Here is an 18,816-nt window from a genome sequence, read left to right as displayed (position 1 = left end):
GCATCCATGTCTGAAAATTTGTCCCTAACTGATTAAGCCATTCCTTTTGAATATGGAATTTGGACCATATAGCAGTAAATCTTTCATTGCTCTCCTTCAAATGGAATCTTAATTCTTTTATACTGTATTTATTTCCTGCAGCTGGGTTGTTTAAATAATTTTTTTTTCTCTCCAAAACACAGAAAGAAAAAGGTGTGATAAAAGTTGATGACATTAAAGTTCCCTCCCAGAAGCTGGTTTACACTTTGACCATTCCTGAGGCTTCAGTGAAAGATACCGGGGATTATGAATGTATGGCCCGACATGCAACCAAGGAGGTTAAAGAAAATAAGAGAGTAGTCATTACAGTTCATGGTACAGTCTAATTCTAGTGTCCAAAAATTGTTAGCATGCTGGCAAATACCATGTTTGAAATAAAGCGAGTAGCATTATTTATGTGAATCTGTATCATTTACAGATAAAGGATTCATTCATCTGGACCCCCAATTTAGCCCTTTGGAAGCTGTCAATTTACATGAGGTCAAAAATTTTGTAGTGGATGTGCAGGCGTACCCAGCTCCAAAAATGTTCTGGCTGAAGGACAATGTGACTCTGACTGAGAATCTTACAGAGATTGTTACCAGTGCAAACAAGATCAATGAGACAAGGTAAAGAAAGGTTTTGCCAAGGTGACAATCTGAATTTCTCTTCCAGAAACCTTGTGATTTCATTTTATCAAATCTATGACTAGAATTTGGTGAGAAAAATCAAGACATTATATACAACCTCATCTTTCTTGCCTTGCTATAGCTTTTCATCATCACCTCCTCTTTGACATCCTGTCCTCTGTGGACTTCCATGTCACTGTCCCCTCTTGATTCTCTTCCTGCCTTAATTACTGTTCTTTAAATGTCTCCTTTGGGGGCATTGCATTACCACTCCTCCTCTTTATTGGAGTCTGTCAAGGCTCTTTCTTTTCACCCATCCTCTTCTCCTTTATACCTTATACTTGGGTAGCCTCACTCTCTTACATAATTTTAACTATCATCTCTCTGGTGTCAATTCTCAGATATACTTCTCCTATTATGGTTCATTCTCATATCTCTCACTGTGTCTCTGATAGCTCAGCTTGGATGGCTTGCAGTCAACTCAAGATTATCAAACCAAACCAAGCTCATATTTTTTCCTTCACACATTGTGCCCTTATTTCATTTTCCATTGCTGTTGACAATGTTATCATTTTTCTGTCACCTACAAACGTAACCTAGGCAGCATATTTGATTCTTTCTTCCTCTTTCCCTCCACATTCTACTGCTGCTTCCTACACAACATTCATAGATTCAAAAGCCAGAAAGGACCATTGTGTTCATTTTGTCTGACCTCCTGTATAACACAAGCCATAGAACTTCCCCAAAATAATTCCTAGAGCAGATCTTTTAGAAAAACATCCAATCTTAATTTAAAAATTGTCAGTAATGGCGAATCCACCATGACCCTTGGTAAATTGTCCCAGTGGTTAATTACTCTCATCGTTGAACATTTACACCTTATTTCCAGTCTGAATTTGTCTAGCTTTAACTTCCAACCATTGGATCATGTTATACGTTTCTCTGCTAGATTAAAGAGCCCGCTATTAAATATTTGTTCCACATGTAGATATTTATAGACTATCATAAAGTCACTCCTTAACTTTCTCTTTGTTAAGCTCAATAGATTGAACTCTTTGAGCCTATCACTATAAGGCGTGTTTTCTAATCTTTTAATCATTCTTGAAGCTTTTCTCTGAACCCTCTGCAATTTATCAATGTCCCTCTTGAATTGTTTGTACCAGAACTAGACACTTCATTCCAGCAGCAGCCAAATATATCAAAAAAACTTCCTGATTTTCCATCCTATGAGCTAATTCACTTGTCCAACTTGTGATCATCTGCCACCTTGACTACTGCAACCTTCTCCAATCTTATTACAGTGCTGTCTTCTGGATACTATCCTGGCCCCTCTCCAGTTTTTCCAAAATGCTGCTCCCAAAATAATCTCTTGGTCATCATTTTGATCACATCAATGCCCTTGCTAAATCCCTGTTGGGTATAATAATGCTTGCGTGTTTCTCATATGAGAGAATTAATTAACATTTAAACAGCATTTTGACAGGAAGAGCACTATAGAAATGCAAAGTATCACTACATTATAGTCACCATATACCTACATTAAATATATAGATTTTTTACTAAAAATTGCTTGATTTTTTAAATTATTTGGATTAATTTATTCTTATGTTTTGTAAAATCTCTTGTTTCTATAGGGTCCAAAGTATATTAAAACTGATTCGGGCCAAGGAAGAAGACAGTGGAGATTATACTTTGGTTGCTGAAAATGGAGAAGAGACTAAAAGCTATACTTTCTCGTTGCTAATACAAGGTAAGCATATCAAGAACCCTATTGGACTGGGCAGAGGTAGCTGTAGACAGCAAAGACTTAAGTCCATTTAAGCACCAGGTGTCCTGCTAACCTACAGATCTACTAGAATGAAAGGCCTGGAAGCCAGGAATGGTTGTGTTCTAATCCTGACTGTGACTTCTTCAGTGGCCTTGTGCAAGTAGTTTTATCTCCCTGCCTATCCTGAGTTACTCCATTCTGCAAAATGGAGAGGACATTTGTTAAACTACTTCACAAGGGATTGCTTTGAAGACGAAGAGTGCTAAGTGTTATGATTTCAGCAGCAAATTAGTTTGGCTGCTTCCCTGCCATGTCGCTTACTAGCACAATACTAGCTGATTGGCTGGAGCTGGATTGGTGTTTTCCAAGAGTAGTTCCTACCGGTATGTCAATTGTACTGACTGGTCACTCAGGTAAGACCCTTAGGAACAACAGTTCACCTTTTGCCACTCCACACTTATACAGTTTATCATCCTCTGCAGAAGAAGCACATTGTGGAAATAATATTTCCAGTATTGCCAGTCCCAAAAGTTCAAAATAATGAGTCAGATCCACCAAAATCATGAGTTTACTTGTGGCTTTTTTGGTCTACCTTTTGATTTTTGAACTCGCTCTTCCATGCCAGTTTGTGTGTGACAGTTACAGTGTCGCCAACTCTCCCAAATTTATAAAGTGAGGTGACTTTGGTCCCCTCTGCAGGAGTTCTCACTGGCTGCCTGATGGTGTGGAGCTTCCAGCTTCTCCCCAGACTCCAAAATTCTAACTAATTACATCAGCCCCATATCTGCCCATCCGTCAGCCCAGCAATTAATTACCTCCCAGCCACCACATCAGTTCTGCCCCTTACCCAGCTCCCACATCAATTCTGTCTCCCCCAACCCAACACTTGCTGTTTCCCAGGCCTCACCTGCTCCTTTTACAGCTCCGGAGGTTTTTTTACCCCAACCTCTTCCCCTGTCTAAGCTGGGTGTTGCATGGATGTCGAGGGGAAGGAGCAGAGAGTAGCCTGACCCAATTTTCACAAGGAGGGAAGGGAGAAAGGAGCAGAGCCACACTGAGGTGCTGGGTGCTTTCTGCTCCCTCCTCCTGTGAAAATGGTATCTGCTTCTCCCTTTCTTCCCTCCCTACCTGAAAAGTCCTCTTGGCTCCTGAGGGGCCAAGCTCCAGCTGCTTCCTGCAGGCGCTCCCATGTTACAAATAAGTAATAGTAATAGGGATATTGATAAATGGCTGAGTTCTTGGAGGTGGGTGGGAGTGGGGTCCTCTGGTTTTCTCTGTATTTTTCATCTTTACTCTTCCTGTGCTCTCAAATGAGGCTGAGTAGGGAAGGATAAGGCTTTCTCTGCATCCAGTCAGAGACATCTAAATTGCCACCCCGCTGGTGTCTCTCAGGAGCAGTGTGAGGCTCTCATGCTCTCTCTGTGCCCCAGGACCAAGCACACCCCTTCCACAGCGCCCCCTTCTGTGACTGTGCTGTAGCCTGAGCCCTGTTCTGCCCCGCAGGATATAAGTAACTTTCATCAAAGTCAATCTGAGTTAGTCATATCCTTCCGGGGAAAATCAGAGTCTGGAGAGCAAGCCAAGAGCTTAGGACCCAGACTTGGATTCCCTGAGGAGCAGAGCAATAGGCTGGTCAGACAAATGACAGCAATTGTAAACGTCTGTCCTGTGCCATTTGTAATTCTAACCCAAATAAAGGGGGGAAATTCTAAGATGCTCTTTTCAATTCACTTCTAGTTTCAGCTTCAATTCTAAAACTGGTGGATCACCACGGCTCTGGAGGGGGACAGACGGTCCAATGCTTGGCAAAAGGGACGCCTTTCCCTGACGTGGAATGGCTGATTTGCAAGGACATTAAAAAGTAAGAAAAACAGATGTGCCTTTATCTCCATATGTGAACGTTTTTTCTTGACCAACATAATTTAAGCTCGTGACACACATTCCTTATCAGTCCTCTGGAAACTATGATTCTGGTTTGTCTTGCCAAAGTGACAAGTTGTTTATGCTTCATCAGCATATGGATGGGGTGGGGGTTAATATCATTCCTACTGATTTTGTCCTGTAGAACACATATGCAGTACCTATTTAACAGGTTTCTCTAAGATGTGGTACCTAATTAGTGGTGAGTGAGCCTCAGGGAAGTTTAGATGAGCAAGTCAGATGCTTATCCACATATCTTTTGAGGCTTTCCTGCCATCTCCTGAGCAGACTAACCTATCCCATAACCCTTTCACACTCCCCCATCCACCTTCTTCCTGCAACTGAGCCTACCACAGATAATAATATTTTTTACATTCAAAGTGCTATAGAAATGTTAACTAATTAATCCCCTCACATTTGTTGATCTAGTTTCGGGGTCACCCCTTCTCCCCCTCCTCTGGAGACAATCGCACAGAGAGACAACAAGCCTGGTGGGGCCCAGCAGCCCTGGTAACCTCAGATACTTTCTGTTGTCGTTATACCTACATTTCATGCTACTGTATGGGATTTCCACCTCTCTTCTGTCCCAAAGAGATTTGTGGAGCACTGGGGCTTCAGAGGCCAACCATGAATTCTGGGGTGTAATGAGAAAGCCCCAGAGCAATGCAAAGTTTGGACTAAGCAACAGTGAGCTGCCAGGCCTGCGGGGCTCCATTACTAGCACTTCAAAGGTGGCAGTGCTGGTAGGGATCAGAAGTTCATTGGCTCTAGGAGGAGGGGAGCCAGAGGATTGTTAGGAAGTGGGTACATACTTAAACATCTTTGGTCCTTAAAATAATTCTTACTAGAGAAAGGGAGTAGGGAAAGGGTGCTTAGGGTGATCCTCATTTTGTTTTCACTTGCTTATCCATCCATAAATCTGATGTCTATATTCATGGATATTCTATTTCTGCAGATGCAGTAATGATACCTCATGGATGCTTCTGACTAACAACATCTCAAATATACACATGGAGGCTTATCGGGTTGATAAGGACCAGGTGAAAAGCCAGGTGACCTTCCAAAAGGTAGAAGAAACCCTGGTAGTACGGTGCATGGCGAGGAACACTCTTGGTGCCGTTACTCGGGAACTGAAGCTTGTGGCTCCTAGTGAGTTAACTTTGTCACTCCTGAGAGATTTAAATAGTCATTTCAAACTCCCCCTCAAATAAATCCAATCAAATCTGGAAATTATTATGCAGTGTGAATGTCTAATAGGTAAAACACCAGCTCTTTGAAAGTAAATAATGATGAAAACAGATTTGGCAGCTCTTCCCCAGACATTTGAGCAAGAGCCATTCTCCAGGTCTTAATTCTGAATCCATCTTTCCCATATTATGTGGTTCCATGATCCAGCTCTTCATTTTAGTTACTAATGGCCATGGAAGTCTCTTCCAGGCAACCACTGTTGTTCCTGAAATAGGAAGGCAGGGTTATTATAGGCAGTGAATGACTTAATGCCCCCTGCCTCTGGAGACTGCACTTTTCACATCTGCAGTGCACAAGAACTTTGATGGCAAAGGAGATGGGAGTCTTACAGTCACCTACAAACTCCGGCCTCTGTCACATCCCTCTGCATTCAGAAGGCAAATCTAAATTGAGGCCTTTTCTTTTACTACAGCATTGCGATCAGAATTAACTGTGGCTGCAGCAGTCCTAGTGTTAATAGTGATTGTGATTATTTCACTGATTGTCCTGGTCATCATATGGAAACAGGTAACTTAAAATATGTAATTTCTATACTGAATTGAATTAGTGATCTGACCCATTCTTAAATCAGGCATGAGCCTGACAATTTATGTTTCATTTATTGTGTATGGCAGAAACCAAAGTATGAGATAAGATGGAGAGTAATTGAGTCTATCAGCCCTGATGGCCATGAGTACATTTATGTGGACCCAATGCAACTGCCCTATGACTCAAGATGGGAGTTTCCTAGAGATGGATTAGTACTTGGTAAGAACTTTGAGATCCTCTTCTTTTGTAGAGATAAGATGTTGATTTAATGCATGTGGGGAATCAGAGCTCTTGACCTGCACCCATTGAGTGAGCTCTGTGAAGAGCCAAACTGTTGCAGATAAAGTCTGTTTATATAGAAAGAACTTTCTATATTGCTAAATGGAATGATCAGACCACAACAATTCTATGCCATCCAGTATTAATAGAATTCTTAACCTGGTATATAAACAAAACCAGAAAAGTCTTGCAAAACATCTAGAAATCAGAATGCCCTGGCAACTATACAAGTACCACTGCCCTGTACTGGACAGAAGCTCAGACATGCCCAAGTGTGCTTGATTATGTCACCCTCTAGTGTCTGGACCATAGACCATATAAACCGTAATACTACTAAAGTTAATGGAAATTCTCCTTTAGTGGCATTGGTAGGAGCTTTGGATTTGGGAACAGAAAGTCCAAGGACAACTGTGAATCTCTTTGGCCATGGTTGGCAATATAGCTGATGACCATTATGTTCTGTGCTGCTGCAGAATCTTTACAAAATTATTAACAAACAAACAAACAAACAAACAAACAAACAAACAAACAAACAAACAAACAGATTTTTCATGGAAAATTATTCTGAATACAACAAAAATACATCTATCTACCTACCTATCTTAGATCCTTGACTTTCCTCCGAAATCCTCTTTTCTCCTTTTTCTGTCACATCACCAACTTCCCTGACACCCAGGCTTGAAATCTGGGAACATGTTTGACTTCTACCTCTCCTTCACCTTTCACATCCAAGCTTATTCCATAATATTTCGAGGATCTAAATTTTTCTCTTTCCAGACAGCAAAGCTCTCTCCTTTTTTGATTACTGTAATCTCTTTGTCTCTGGCCTTCCTTCTCTCCACATGGCTCCCCTCAAGACCCTACAAAACTGTCACTGTTTCTTTCAGTCTTTCCTTTAGCTATCCCTGCTTCACTGCCTCAAGTTCAACCTCCTTGTCCTTGCCTTCAAGGGTCTGTGGAACTGTCCCTGCCTACTTATCTGCCTGTCTCTCTCCTCACACTACCCATTGACCACTCTTCTCTACCAGAGATGTCTGCCTTGAGCCCCATACTTTAGTGTCTCCTATATCCCTCTTCCACCCTGTTTCCACACTGCTTCACACATAGTGCCTTCCCCAAAAGGTTTGTCAGGCCATTAGCCTCTCCTTCCCTCCCTAAATTCCCGCCTTACGATACTTCTGCTGAGATGCCCACAAGAAGTGAGTCAGCAATGACATTTTTATTTTATAAGACATTTATAGTTCTATGTGTAGAGACCCAATGTAATCTGGAAGTAGTTATGCAGTTTTATTAAAATATTTTAAAACTATAAATCCATGATGTCAAATGCCATTGTCACATAAACTTCTTTCTGTGAACACTGCTTTTCTTCTTTCCATCCCTGCTTTACTGTTTTGTTGTCTCTTTGTCATGTCTCATGTGGAATTCAATTATAAGCTCTTCAGGGCAAGGGTCTCATACCATTATAGATGACCTGTAAATACCCAGCACAATTCTGGGTAGCGTGATATAATAAATAATTGTCTGTCTGCCTGCCTGCCTGCCTCTTTCTCTTTCTCTCCTATCTATCTATAGCATCTTAAGCATTTCTAACATCCCCATTATGGAGGTATTTATGCACCAAATAATACACAAACAAGTGAAGAAAACCATGAAAGGTATTTTTTTATACACTTTACAAAACATGTTCTATTTCTATTTCCTGTTGTGTGAGTCAATATAATCAAAAGCAGTTCTTGCCAGAGAGAGGATTTCTGTTGAGTCTCAAGTGAATGTATCACAAGGAATTTCTGATTCAGAAATAAATTCATTTAATTAAATTTGCTCTGCTAACTGCAGACCAAACCCTGGTGGATACTTATGGGAATTATTTGACTACATCCCTGGCTTTAATTATGTGTATAAAACAATTAACGGAATTGGGTTGTTAACAGTCCACCACAGTAATTTTTGTCTCTCTTTGACTCATCAGCATCAGTTTACTTCAATGCATTCTTGTTTATGAGTAAATTCAGGAAGGTTAACTTTAGAAAATGGCACTGCTTGTTCTTGCAGCAATCTGGATAGCACAAGTATTTTTCTTGACATGCTGAATATATATTCATCATATATATCTTTCTTATGAGGCAGTTTCATCATATGGGCCATATTCTGTCCTCATTTATGCCAGTGAACCCCATTGACTTTACTGATATGATGGGATCTCCCCCCCCACCCCAAATGGAATTTCTGCTATTCTATCAGTTATATAGCAATGCACTAAGTTACTGAAGATCTTAAAGGTTATCCAAAGCCTTTAGGAAAATTTGGGGATGTGGCTTAACTGGTGTTGTTCCTTTAATGTGTATAATTCCTCTTCTAGCTGTGTAAGCCAGCCAGCATCCTTCTACCTGCTTTCAGGCTTGTGGTATCTGGAGTGCAATACCATGCTAGGTGACCATAGTCTGCTTTGGGTTACTGGAGTTTCAGTTGACTGGAATTCAATAAATTGAGGTCACACTGACAATTTTGCTTTGTTCTTGTTCCCGCAATGTATTACAGTGACAGAGTGTGAGTAGCCCAAGCTGACTCACCACTCCGTGCTCTTTGGAAGCATTCCCACCTGGGGTAAATTGAGGAGGTAATAATTTAAATTCTCAGAGATTAACTAATTAGCTGGGTGATTCAGCTCGTCAGCTGGAATTTACCCTTAAAAGAAAGAGGCAGGAAGAGCCCAAGATAGAAGGCTGTGCCTTCAAGCCAAAGAAGCCTAAGATTTCAGAGAGATGAGAGCTCTCCCTTGCCCTGTGCCTTGGTAGTAGATGAAGACTTGGGGAGAAGTTATGCTGTGGGGAACAAACATTTATAGAGTACATTGTAAATAAAGCACTGGGTGTTGAATTTGCCACTGGTGTGTGTGAGGACTGTTTGCAATAAAAATCCAAGGGGAGGGAACCCTGTCCTGTGAAAATAACATATAGTGATGTGGCTTAGATACTATAGACATGATGAGTTAGGACTACTGAGAGAGAGAGAAATTATATTGCAATGATCTGATCAATGTGTTTGAACACCACTACCCTCTGCTGGATATAATCAGAACTGCCCTGCTATGTGTCATAGGCCTTCCACTGCTAATAGCTAACTGACATTCTTCTTTCCCTGAAGTGGTAGGGAATAGTGTTTTTGAGTACCAGGATTTGAGTTCTATCCCTGCTATTGCTGTGGATTTCTGAATGGCCATAGTGTGTGACATAGTGACACCCATGATCTCCTAGATGGCCACTGATTTGCCACAATAGTCTTATTAAAAATCCAGTGCTACTCTGACTGCTGAAGCCAGACAGACACATTATTAATGGCTTTGCTCTCATTCCTAGACTATCAACAAGATTTAAAAATAGGGCTGTCAAGCGATTAAAAAAATTAAACGTGCTCTTAATAATAGAATGCCATTTATTTAAATATTTTTGGATGTTTTCCTACATTTTAAAATATATTCATTTCAATTACAACACAGAATACAAGTGCATAGTGCTCATTTTATATTTATTTTTTATTACAAATATTTGCACTCTAAAAAACAAAAGAAATAGTATTTTTCAATTCATTTAATACAAGTTCTGTAGTGCAATCTCTTTATCATGCAAGTTGAACTTACAAATGTAGAATTATGTACAAAAAAAAATTACACTCAAAATTAAAACAATGTAAAACTTTAGAGCCTACAAGTCCACTCAGTCCTACTTCTTGTTCAGCCAATCGCTCAGACAAACAAGTCTGCCTGATAATGCTGCCTGCTTCTTGTTTACAACGCCACCTGAAAGAGAGAACAGGTGTTCATTGTTGTAGCTGGTATCACAAGATATTTATGTGCCAGATGCACTAAAGATTCATGTGACCCTTCATGCTTCAACCACCATTCCAGTGGACATGTGTCCATGCTGATGATGGGTTCTGCTCGATAACAATCCAAAGCAGTGCGGACTGACACATGTTCATTTTCATCATCTGAGTCAGATGCCACCAGCAGAAGGTTGATTTTTTTTTGTGTGGTTCGGGTTCTGCAGTTTCCGCATCGGAGTGTTGCTCTTTTAAGACTTCTGAAAGCATGCTCCACACCATGTCCCTCTCAGATTTTGGAAGGCACCTCAGATTCTTAAACCTTGGGTCAAGTGCTGTAGCTATTTTTAGAAATCTCACATTGGTACCTTGTTTGCGTTTTGTCAAATCTGCAGTGAAAGTGTTCTTGAAATGAATAACATGTGCTGGGTCATCATCTGAGACTGCTAAAACATGAAATATATGGCAGAATGAGGGTAAAACAGAGCAGGAGACATACAATTCTCCCCCAAGGAGTTCAGTCACAAATTTCATTAATGCATGATTTTTTTTTAACGAGTATCATCAGCGTGGAAGTGTCCTCTGGAAAGGTGGTTGAAGCATGAAGGGACATACGAATGTTTAGCATATCTGGCATGTAAATACCCTACAATGCCTGCTACAGAAGTGCCATGTGAACATCTGTTCTCACTTTCAGGTGACATTGTAAAAAAGCAGGCAGCATTATCTCCCGTAAATGTAAACAAACTTGTTTGTCTTAGTGATTGACTGAACAAGAAGTAGGACTGAGTGAACTTGTAGGCTCTAAAGTGTTACAGTGTTTTGTTTTTGAGTGCAGTTATGTAACAAAAAATCTACATTTGTAAGTTGCACTTTCATGATAAAGAGATTGCACTACAGTACTTTTATGAGGTGAATTGAAAAATGCAATTTCTTTTGTTCATCACTTTTACAGTGCAAATATTTTGAATAAGAAATAATATAAAGTGAGCACTGTACAGTATATTCTGTGTTGTAATTGAAATCAATATATTTGGAAATGTAGACAAATATCCAAAAATACTTAATAAATTTCAGTTGGTATCCTATTGCTCAAAGTGTGATTAAAACTGCAATTAATTGTGATTAATTTTTAATTGCAATTAATTTTTTTGAGTTAATCACGTGAGCTAACTGTGATTAATTGACAGTCCTATTTAAAAACCAGCCTAATAACTCAATTATGTAGCTGCTTCATGCACAAAACTCCATTGAAAGCAATGACCCTAAATAGCTCAAAAGACTGGATATGGCTTACAGAGTCTATCACTTATTTGTTAGTCTCTAAGGTGCCACAAGTACTCCTGTTCTTTTTATCACTTATTAGGCACTATCACAGACTAACATCTTATGCCAGTGACTGTGTTACCATTTGGAGGTTGGATTTGAAATGAGTTAATTGTCACAGTCCAGATTGAAGTGAATAGTCTCCATTTTACAGGTCTACGTCTGGAGCAGCTCTGCTGAGTTCAGTAACTTACCAGATTTATACTTGTGCCCCTGAGAGCAGAAATTGGCCTAGAATTGCCAAAAAATGGCCCCTCTCTTCAGCAATCTCACCAGAGAAGCAGAGGAGCAAATGGGGATGGAGGCTGAACTGAGGCATTTTCTCATCTGTGGATATGGCCCTCTCTTTCAGTATGAAGAAACTTGTTATCCCTGCTGTCTGTCCATGTAGAGAAATAGAAGAATTCACTCTCTAGGGGTGTTCCTCTGGCACCTTTATAGTAAAAATAAAAGAAAATGTATAGTCTAGTGGGGGGCTGCCAGTCAATGTCTCTGTACCAATAGCATAAGGAGCTTTGCTCTGTGGCAGATGCAACATCCAGCTCTAAGCAGTTAATTCCCACTTGATATCAAAATGCAAGTGTAAAAGACATAGGGGGCAGGTCTTTAAAAAATATGTGAAGAGGGGGTGAAAAGGGGAAATAATGCGTCCCTGACATTCAGGAAGTGCTCCCACCATTCTCCACAAACCCCCAGATTTAGCTGAGATGCCAATGAGGGGGAAGCACTTCTCATGCTCACTTTACGATACGATTGTGGGCGGAATTGGAGAGTGCAGATGACAAGATGAAACCGCATCAGCAACATGTTTTAAGGGGCTGCATCCTGCCATGTGGTTCACAGATCTGCAATCTGAAAATGTTCCATGGCTAAATTACACACTCAGGATGGTGGAAATTTTGTAGGAAGATTCTCACATCCTGACTGGTAAGGGAACCTATTGGTGCACAAGAAGCTGAGAGAAAAAAATTCTCATATTGTTTTGTAACCAAGTTGTGAGAGACCTTAGGAAGGAATATAGTTAGACCAGCACTGACCAATTTTGAAAATCCCATCTTTCCTGTCTATCTTGGTGATACATGCATTTTTTTGGCTGGAATTTTCATATAGGAGTTGGTCTATTAATTATAGATAGGCCATGTACTGTGTATTATGGTTAAGATAAACAGTAGCTTCTCCAGACGCATCATCTCCAGAAGCGCAGGAGAGGGCAGGTGAAACATATGACAGATATGTATAGATTGCATGAACATTAAAAGTTGCAATATTGTATTTCCTGACAAGAACGGAAACCGGATGACCTTTCATTTGTACTGGTAGTAAAAAAAAAATGTGCATCAGGAATGTGATCACATATTGACATCTGGAATTTATGAAATACATGGAATGTACTAATTTGGGTGTATTTTTTGCATATTGCATATTTCATTAAAAGTCTGCCTCAAGCCTTCATATCAGTTCCATACACAATTCTTCCCCATACTGAATCCACAACAGAAGACAGAATATGCTAATCAACAATTTTTGTCTGAACTGATCTGTGGGCAGAATAAAGTGGGTTAAACATGGGATGTGTTAATACAGCACTTGGAAACTGCCACAAAATCTATTCCTGCATATGAAACACATTTGTATATTAAACTTCAGAGGACTTTTCCCTCAGGTGTAATCAACATGTATTTTAAATTCTCTCAGATTGTTGCTAGTCCCTGCTTTCGTATTCTTAAACTGAGCTGGTACCACCATCAAATCTATCGTATTGCTAGTGTGGACATAAGGGTCTAAGGCACTCTGCTGGATTATCCTTTAGATTGATAGTTCTGTATGACATGGTATCTAATGACAGTAATGGCATCAAACTAGTGATGGAGAGTCAAATTCAGTCCTGGGGTAAGCAGGCACAACTCAACTGAAGTCAGTTACACCACAGCAGAATTTGGAACAGAGAATTTAGATTAGACATTAGGAAATCAGTGTTCTATAGTTAAAAGTGTTCAGACGAAGGATTAGAGTAGTGGACAACTCTGAATGAAACAGAGTTTCAGTGATGTCACCTCCTGCCCTACTAGCTGATTAATAATGTGCTTTTGTCCTCTTGTTTACTTGTCTTTCTTTAGGAATATTATTTAATTCAAGCAATTCTTTTTCATTTCTTGTCCTCTTCTGCTTAACTGATTTTTTTGTTGGTGATAGGAGTAGACAGTAATAATAATAAATCCTTTTGGATGAACAAGTATGCTCATTCTGCATAAATAGGAACACATACCAGCAGCATTACATAAAGAGCAATGGCAGCAGAAACTGAGATAAGCAATCAGCAACTGTTCATTGAATAACAAACTCTATTGTCTGCAGGTCGAATCCTTGGTTCGGGCGCGTTTGGGAAAGTAGTTGAAGGAACTGCATATGGATTAAGTCGCTCTCAACCAGTGATGAAGGTAGCTGTGAAAATGCTGAAACGTAAGTGATCCTCATGGTGTCAGTGTCCAAGCCAGCTGGTTCAAGCTGATGCAGGATTATTAGCATTGTCTTAATTTCTCCCTATATATTAGAAGGTTATATCTTAATTGCATTGGCTTAGACATCATGATAACTTAGAAAGTTTGGAAAAGGATAAATAATCATAACCTTTTTGAACAGATTAAAATGATACCATGGTGCAACTAAGTAGACTCAGTCAGGTTCTCAGGTAGTGTAGATCACTTGAGTTCCACTGAAACTAAATCAGCTTATGCTAGCTGAGGAGCTGACCCAATGACTTTAAAAGAAATTTAAAATTAATGTCTACAGCATAAATGTGGTAATGGTCATTCTTCACACAGGAAAGAGCTACATTAGTGGTAAAAAGCGCAATAAAGTTTTGGAATCTAATATCTCTATTTTTGTAAGTATTTCTCATAGTGGTGTTCTGACATGAGCATAGTGGTCTGGTGTTAGCAGATATAAATCTTACAAGCCAGATTGATTGGTGCAAGATTGGAGGGATTGGACAAAAGGATTGTGGGCCCCTGATTTTAGGGCTGTCTGGCTGCCAATCTGAACCTGCATAAAATAGACTTGCCGCAGGACTGCCTACTTTGTTCCAGCTGCCCAATGCCCCTAAGGGCTATTCCAGCCAGTGGGTGCTGTCAAGGAGTAGGGCTGCTCAGTAGGGAGCTTCCAAAGAGGCTCTGTCAGTGCTTAATTTGTGCCAGGGCTTGCCAGGGCTGAGCCCCAGTACATCTAGGCTTGGTAGTCCATAGCCCTGGCACCTCTGGGCTTGGTAGTCCATAGCCCTGGCACCTCTAGGCTTGCCATGTCAGTTATGAAAGTAAAAAAAAACATTATTGAGCCCCAGCTCCTAATTGCTTGAGCCTGGCACCTCTTTCATTACAAATTAAGCACTGGTCTCTGTGCCACTTGGAGGTTTGCCCACCCATGGATGAATCCCCAAAGGGTCAGCTAACCTGGGATTATGACTGCTTTGTACCACAAAGAAGGGCAAATTGCTTGGGCCCACTAGTGAATTGAGTCAAGTGAGTCTTTATTAGTGACCAGTAATTCTCATTAGACCTTCAGAAATGCTATCACCAGATAAAGTGCAAAGGCTTCCTTAAGAGGCCTCTGTGTAAATGTTTAAACCAACCAAGCAATATATCATATTCAATATTTGTATTAACTGAATGATATTAACATTTGCAAGAACAAGGATCATTGACCATTAACTGAACTATTTATTTTTCTGACAGCCACAGCTAGATCCAGTGAAAAACAGGCACTAATGTCTGAACTGAAGATAATGACACATCTTGGGCCTCATTTGAACATTGTGAATCTCTTAGGAGCTTGTACTAAATCAGGTAGGTTTATCTAACACAAAATCAATGTTTGCCAAGCAACTAAAATCGAGCCTGTAACCACCCCAAATTAGAGCGTTCCAAGCAACTAAAATTTAGTATTTAACATAGTCTACATGTTGAGCAAGTGCTTTTTAAAATAATTGTGAGTAAATGGATGCCTGATAAAACTGCCTATACATGCTAGTAGTTATACTCCCAGTTCAACATACTGGCATGCATAATCCTTAACACTCGGTCCCCTGTATATTTGGTTTTCCATTATCTTTTCAGTGATATATATATTTTTATCATCAAGGTATTATTTTGCCTTCTTTCATTAGGTCCAATTTACATCATTACTGAATACTGCTTTTATGGGGATTTGGTAAACTACCTGCATAAAAACAGGGATAATTTCCTGAGCCGACATCCAGAAAAGCCAAAGAAGGACTTGGACATTTTTGGGATGAACCCAGCTGATGAAAGCACAAGAAGGTGGGAAAGGACAAAAAGGATTATAGTTTGCCAATTAAGGGCATGATGTTACAATGAAAATCTTCATTTAGGCAAATAGCCCCATTGGCTTCACTATATGGGTTTTCTTGGCAGGACTGGGCCCTATGAAAATTGTCTGAATGAATGGTATACTTTGATCAACTGTAATATTTAAAATAAATGCCACAGGAAGTAATATTAGCTGAGTTCCTGCAACTCCCATTGAGTTCAGTGGGATGTGTGAGTGCTCAGCATTTGTGGAAATCAGGTAACTTATATTTAGACTCCTATATCCATATTCAGACACCTAATTTTGGCACTCAGCTTTGAAAATGTTGGGCATGGTTTTATTTATTACCATGAGAAGTAATTTTTTATACTTCTGTACATCAAAGTGACATGAACTATATCACAATGAATTATGACCCAGATGCAGAACCATGAAGATGCCATGTGAAATATGAACCAAATCACTGGGCAATATTGTCTTTGTTTATTATTTCAGTTATGTCATTTTATCCTTTGAAAACAATGGCGAATACATGGACATGAAACAAGCTGATACGACTCAGTATGTGCCAATGCTGGAACGGAAGGAGGGTTCTAAGTATTCGGATATCCAGAGATCAATGTATGATCGACCTGCTTCATATAAGAAAAAATCTGTGTCAGGTAACTGCATTCATTGTTGTTAAAAACCATTCTTTCAGAAATGCATGTGTTACGTCTGCCCTCCAGTGGAAGGAATTAGAACTACTCCAATATCTGTGGCAAGCCTCCTACAGCTTACCAGGGAGAAAGATTCTCCTTTAGCTCAAGTGATAGGTACCTATGCTTGTGGAGCAAGAAGAATGGAGTTTTATCTTTGCTGCTTCTGCTGTGAAGTTCTCAGCAGCCATGGTGTATAGCATGGTGACATTCAGGGCAGGTCTACGCTACAGCCAGGATCGACGCTCTGAGATCGATCCACCAGTGGTCGATTTAGCGGTTCTAGTGAAGACCTGCCAAATCGACAGCAGTTCGCTCTCCAGTTGACCCCTGTACTCTACCTCTGACAAGAAGAGTAAGGGAAGTCGACGGGAGAGTTTCTCCTGTCAACGCCCCACGGTGTAGACCCCAGGGTAACTCGACCTAAGATAGGTTCATAAAATATTAGGGTTGGAAGAGACCTCAGGAGGTCATCTAGTCCAACCCCCTGCTCAAGGCAGGACAAACACCAACTAAATCATCCCGGCCAGGGCTTTGTAAAGCCGGGCCTTATTGACGTAGTTGGAGTTGCGTAGTGTAGGTCGACTTACCACGGTAGTGTAGACATAGCCTCGGAGTCTTAAGTGGCAAAGGTATTGTTACTTTTGTATGTTTTGCAAGATTCTGAGCAATGAGACAGTAATAATTAATAATAATGAATATTTTTTCTTTCTCTGTTTCCACTTTCATTGACTGACACTTATGAAAAGGAAAAAAATTCCCGATGCTTTTCTGGATTATGTAACGATGGTGATGAAGGGCAATGCATCCCATTCCTTTCCCCTTTTCTCAGAAACTCAACTCATTGCTTCCAAAAGAGGCTTGCTCACTTCTGGCTCTAGGCCTGAGGTCTTGAGTCATTTGCAGACCCAGAGTTAGTTGGCAGATGAGTGCACTGCTGCTTTGCTCAGGGCCACCAGGGGTAAATGAATAGCCCAGTCTGCTCTTTGCTGTCATTATTTTTTATTATTAAAAAAAGAATGATTGCCATAGAATTCCTGATCCTCCAGTGACAGTACTGGACATGTCCTAATGCATACTTGCTGAGAAACATAACAGTGCTCAGCAAAACTGAAATGGTCAAAAATGTACAAAAGTTTTAATGGCGTTACCATCTCTAAACCAATGTCTTGTTTCTAACCACATGTCGAATAGTAAGAACAATCCACATAATGTAGGTGGCCCTTTCTAACTTAGATTTCTACAATCCCCTGTAAAAAAAAAAGTCTATATACAGAAGACAAACAAAAACTATATTTAGTATTGGATATTTTTTTCTTTTTTTAAGGAATGCAGTCTGTATCAGTGACTGATGCAAACATGCAAAGGGATTATTTATTCTGAAAAGATGGTTTTGGGCCATGATCCTCTGCTAAAGTCATCACCTTGGAAGCATAGAAAGTAGAAAGAACTGGGCACTGGTTTGATGACCTGAATACACTTTTATAACACAGGCATATTTTCCCTCCGCCTTTTTCAACAGAACCAGAAGTCAAAAACCTGCTTTCTGACGACAATTCTGACAGCCTCAGTTTGCTGGATTTACTAAGCTTCATGTACCAAGTTGCACGGGGGATGGAGTTCTTGGCATCTAAAAATGTGAGTGCCATGAGGAACTAAACAGAAATGGCCTAGTCTTTTTTGGATTTAAAAACCACAACATGAAAGAATGTCCTTTTAGGGGTCTAAGCACCCTCTCCATTAACTAGAAACACAAGACAAAAGTGATTACAAAACCAAAGCAGCAGCATTTTTCTTCCCCTACACCATGTCAGCCACCAGTCAGAATATCGACTGCAAAGCAGAGCTTTCTCACACCACGCTGTCCCAGCTGACAAGACCCACCCCATCCCACAACTGCCCTTCTTGAATGCTGACTCAATAGGTGGTCCAATTGTAACTGTGCTTGCAAGGTCAACACATTTTGGGTTTTTTTCAGGGAGGGGATAGTGCATTCCAAAGGAAATGGGCCTTCATGGGAATTGGTATCTCTTTAAATGACTTATGATCTCTCCATGCAGTGTGTGCACCGTGACTTGGCAGCTCGTAATGTCCTTCTGGCTCAAGGAAAAATTGTGAAGATCTGTGACTTTGGTCTGGCTAGGGACATCATGCATGATTCCAACTATGTCTCCAAAGGCAGCGTATGTACTTGCTTAATCTTTTTATTTCAGTATTTAATTGAGATGATAAGTGTCAGTATAATACTCTCGTTAAA

The 18,816-nt window shown here is 40.2% G+C and overlaps 1 protein-coding gene across 3 annotated transcripts in view; it reads left to right on the top strand.

The window, feature by feature from the left end:
- The window catches only part of PDGFRA (platelet derived growth factor receptor alpha), a 50,237-nt gene that overhangs the window by 19,735 nt on the left and 11,686 nt on the right, over nucleotides 1-18,816 (top strand). For all 3 annotated transcript variants that reach the window (XM_034771897.1, XM_034771898.1, XM_034771896.1), the window contains exons 6-18: nucleotides 183-354; nucleotides 458-647; nucleotides 2,282-2,397; nucleotides 4,153-4,276; nucleotides 5,291-5,484; nucleotides 5,996-6,090; nucleotides 6,198-6,330; nucleotides 13,894-13,998; nucleotides 15,267-15,377; nucleotides 15,698-15,851; nucleotides 16,357-16,523; nucleotides 18,082-18,197; nucleotides 18,620-18,742. In XM_034771897.1, the coding sequence (XP_034627788.1) occupies nucleotides 183-354; nucleotides 458-647; nucleotides 2,282-2,397; nucleotides 4,153-4,276; nucleotides 5,291-5,484; nucleotides 5,996-6,090; nucleotides 6,198-6,330; nucleotides 13,894-13,998; nucleotides 15,267-15,377; nucleotides 15,698-15,851; nucleotides 16,357-16,523; nucleotides 18,082-18,197; nucleotides 18,620-18,742 (1,800 nt within the window). The remainder of the gene's footprint in view (nucleotides 1-182; nucleotides 355-457; nucleotides 648-2,281; nucleotides 2,398-4,152; nucleotides 4,277-5,290; nucleotides 5,485-5,995; nucleotides 6,091-6,197; nucleotides 6,331-13,893; nucleotides 13,999-15,266; nucleotides 15,378-15,697; nucleotides 15,852-16,356; nucleotides 16,524-18,081; nucleotides 18,198-18,619; nucleotides 18,743-18,816) is intronic.

The sequence above is a fragment of the Trachemys scripta genome, chromosome 5 (assembly GCF_013100865.1).
Source record: "Trachemys scripta elegans isolate TJP31775 chromosome 5, CAS_Tse_1.0, whole genome shotgun sequence".
NCBI lineage: Eukaryota > Metazoa > Chordata > Testudines > Emydidae > Trachemys > Trachemys scripta.
Note: the sequence above shows the minus strand (reverse complement) of the source record. Positions and strands in the feature narration are given on the sequence as shown.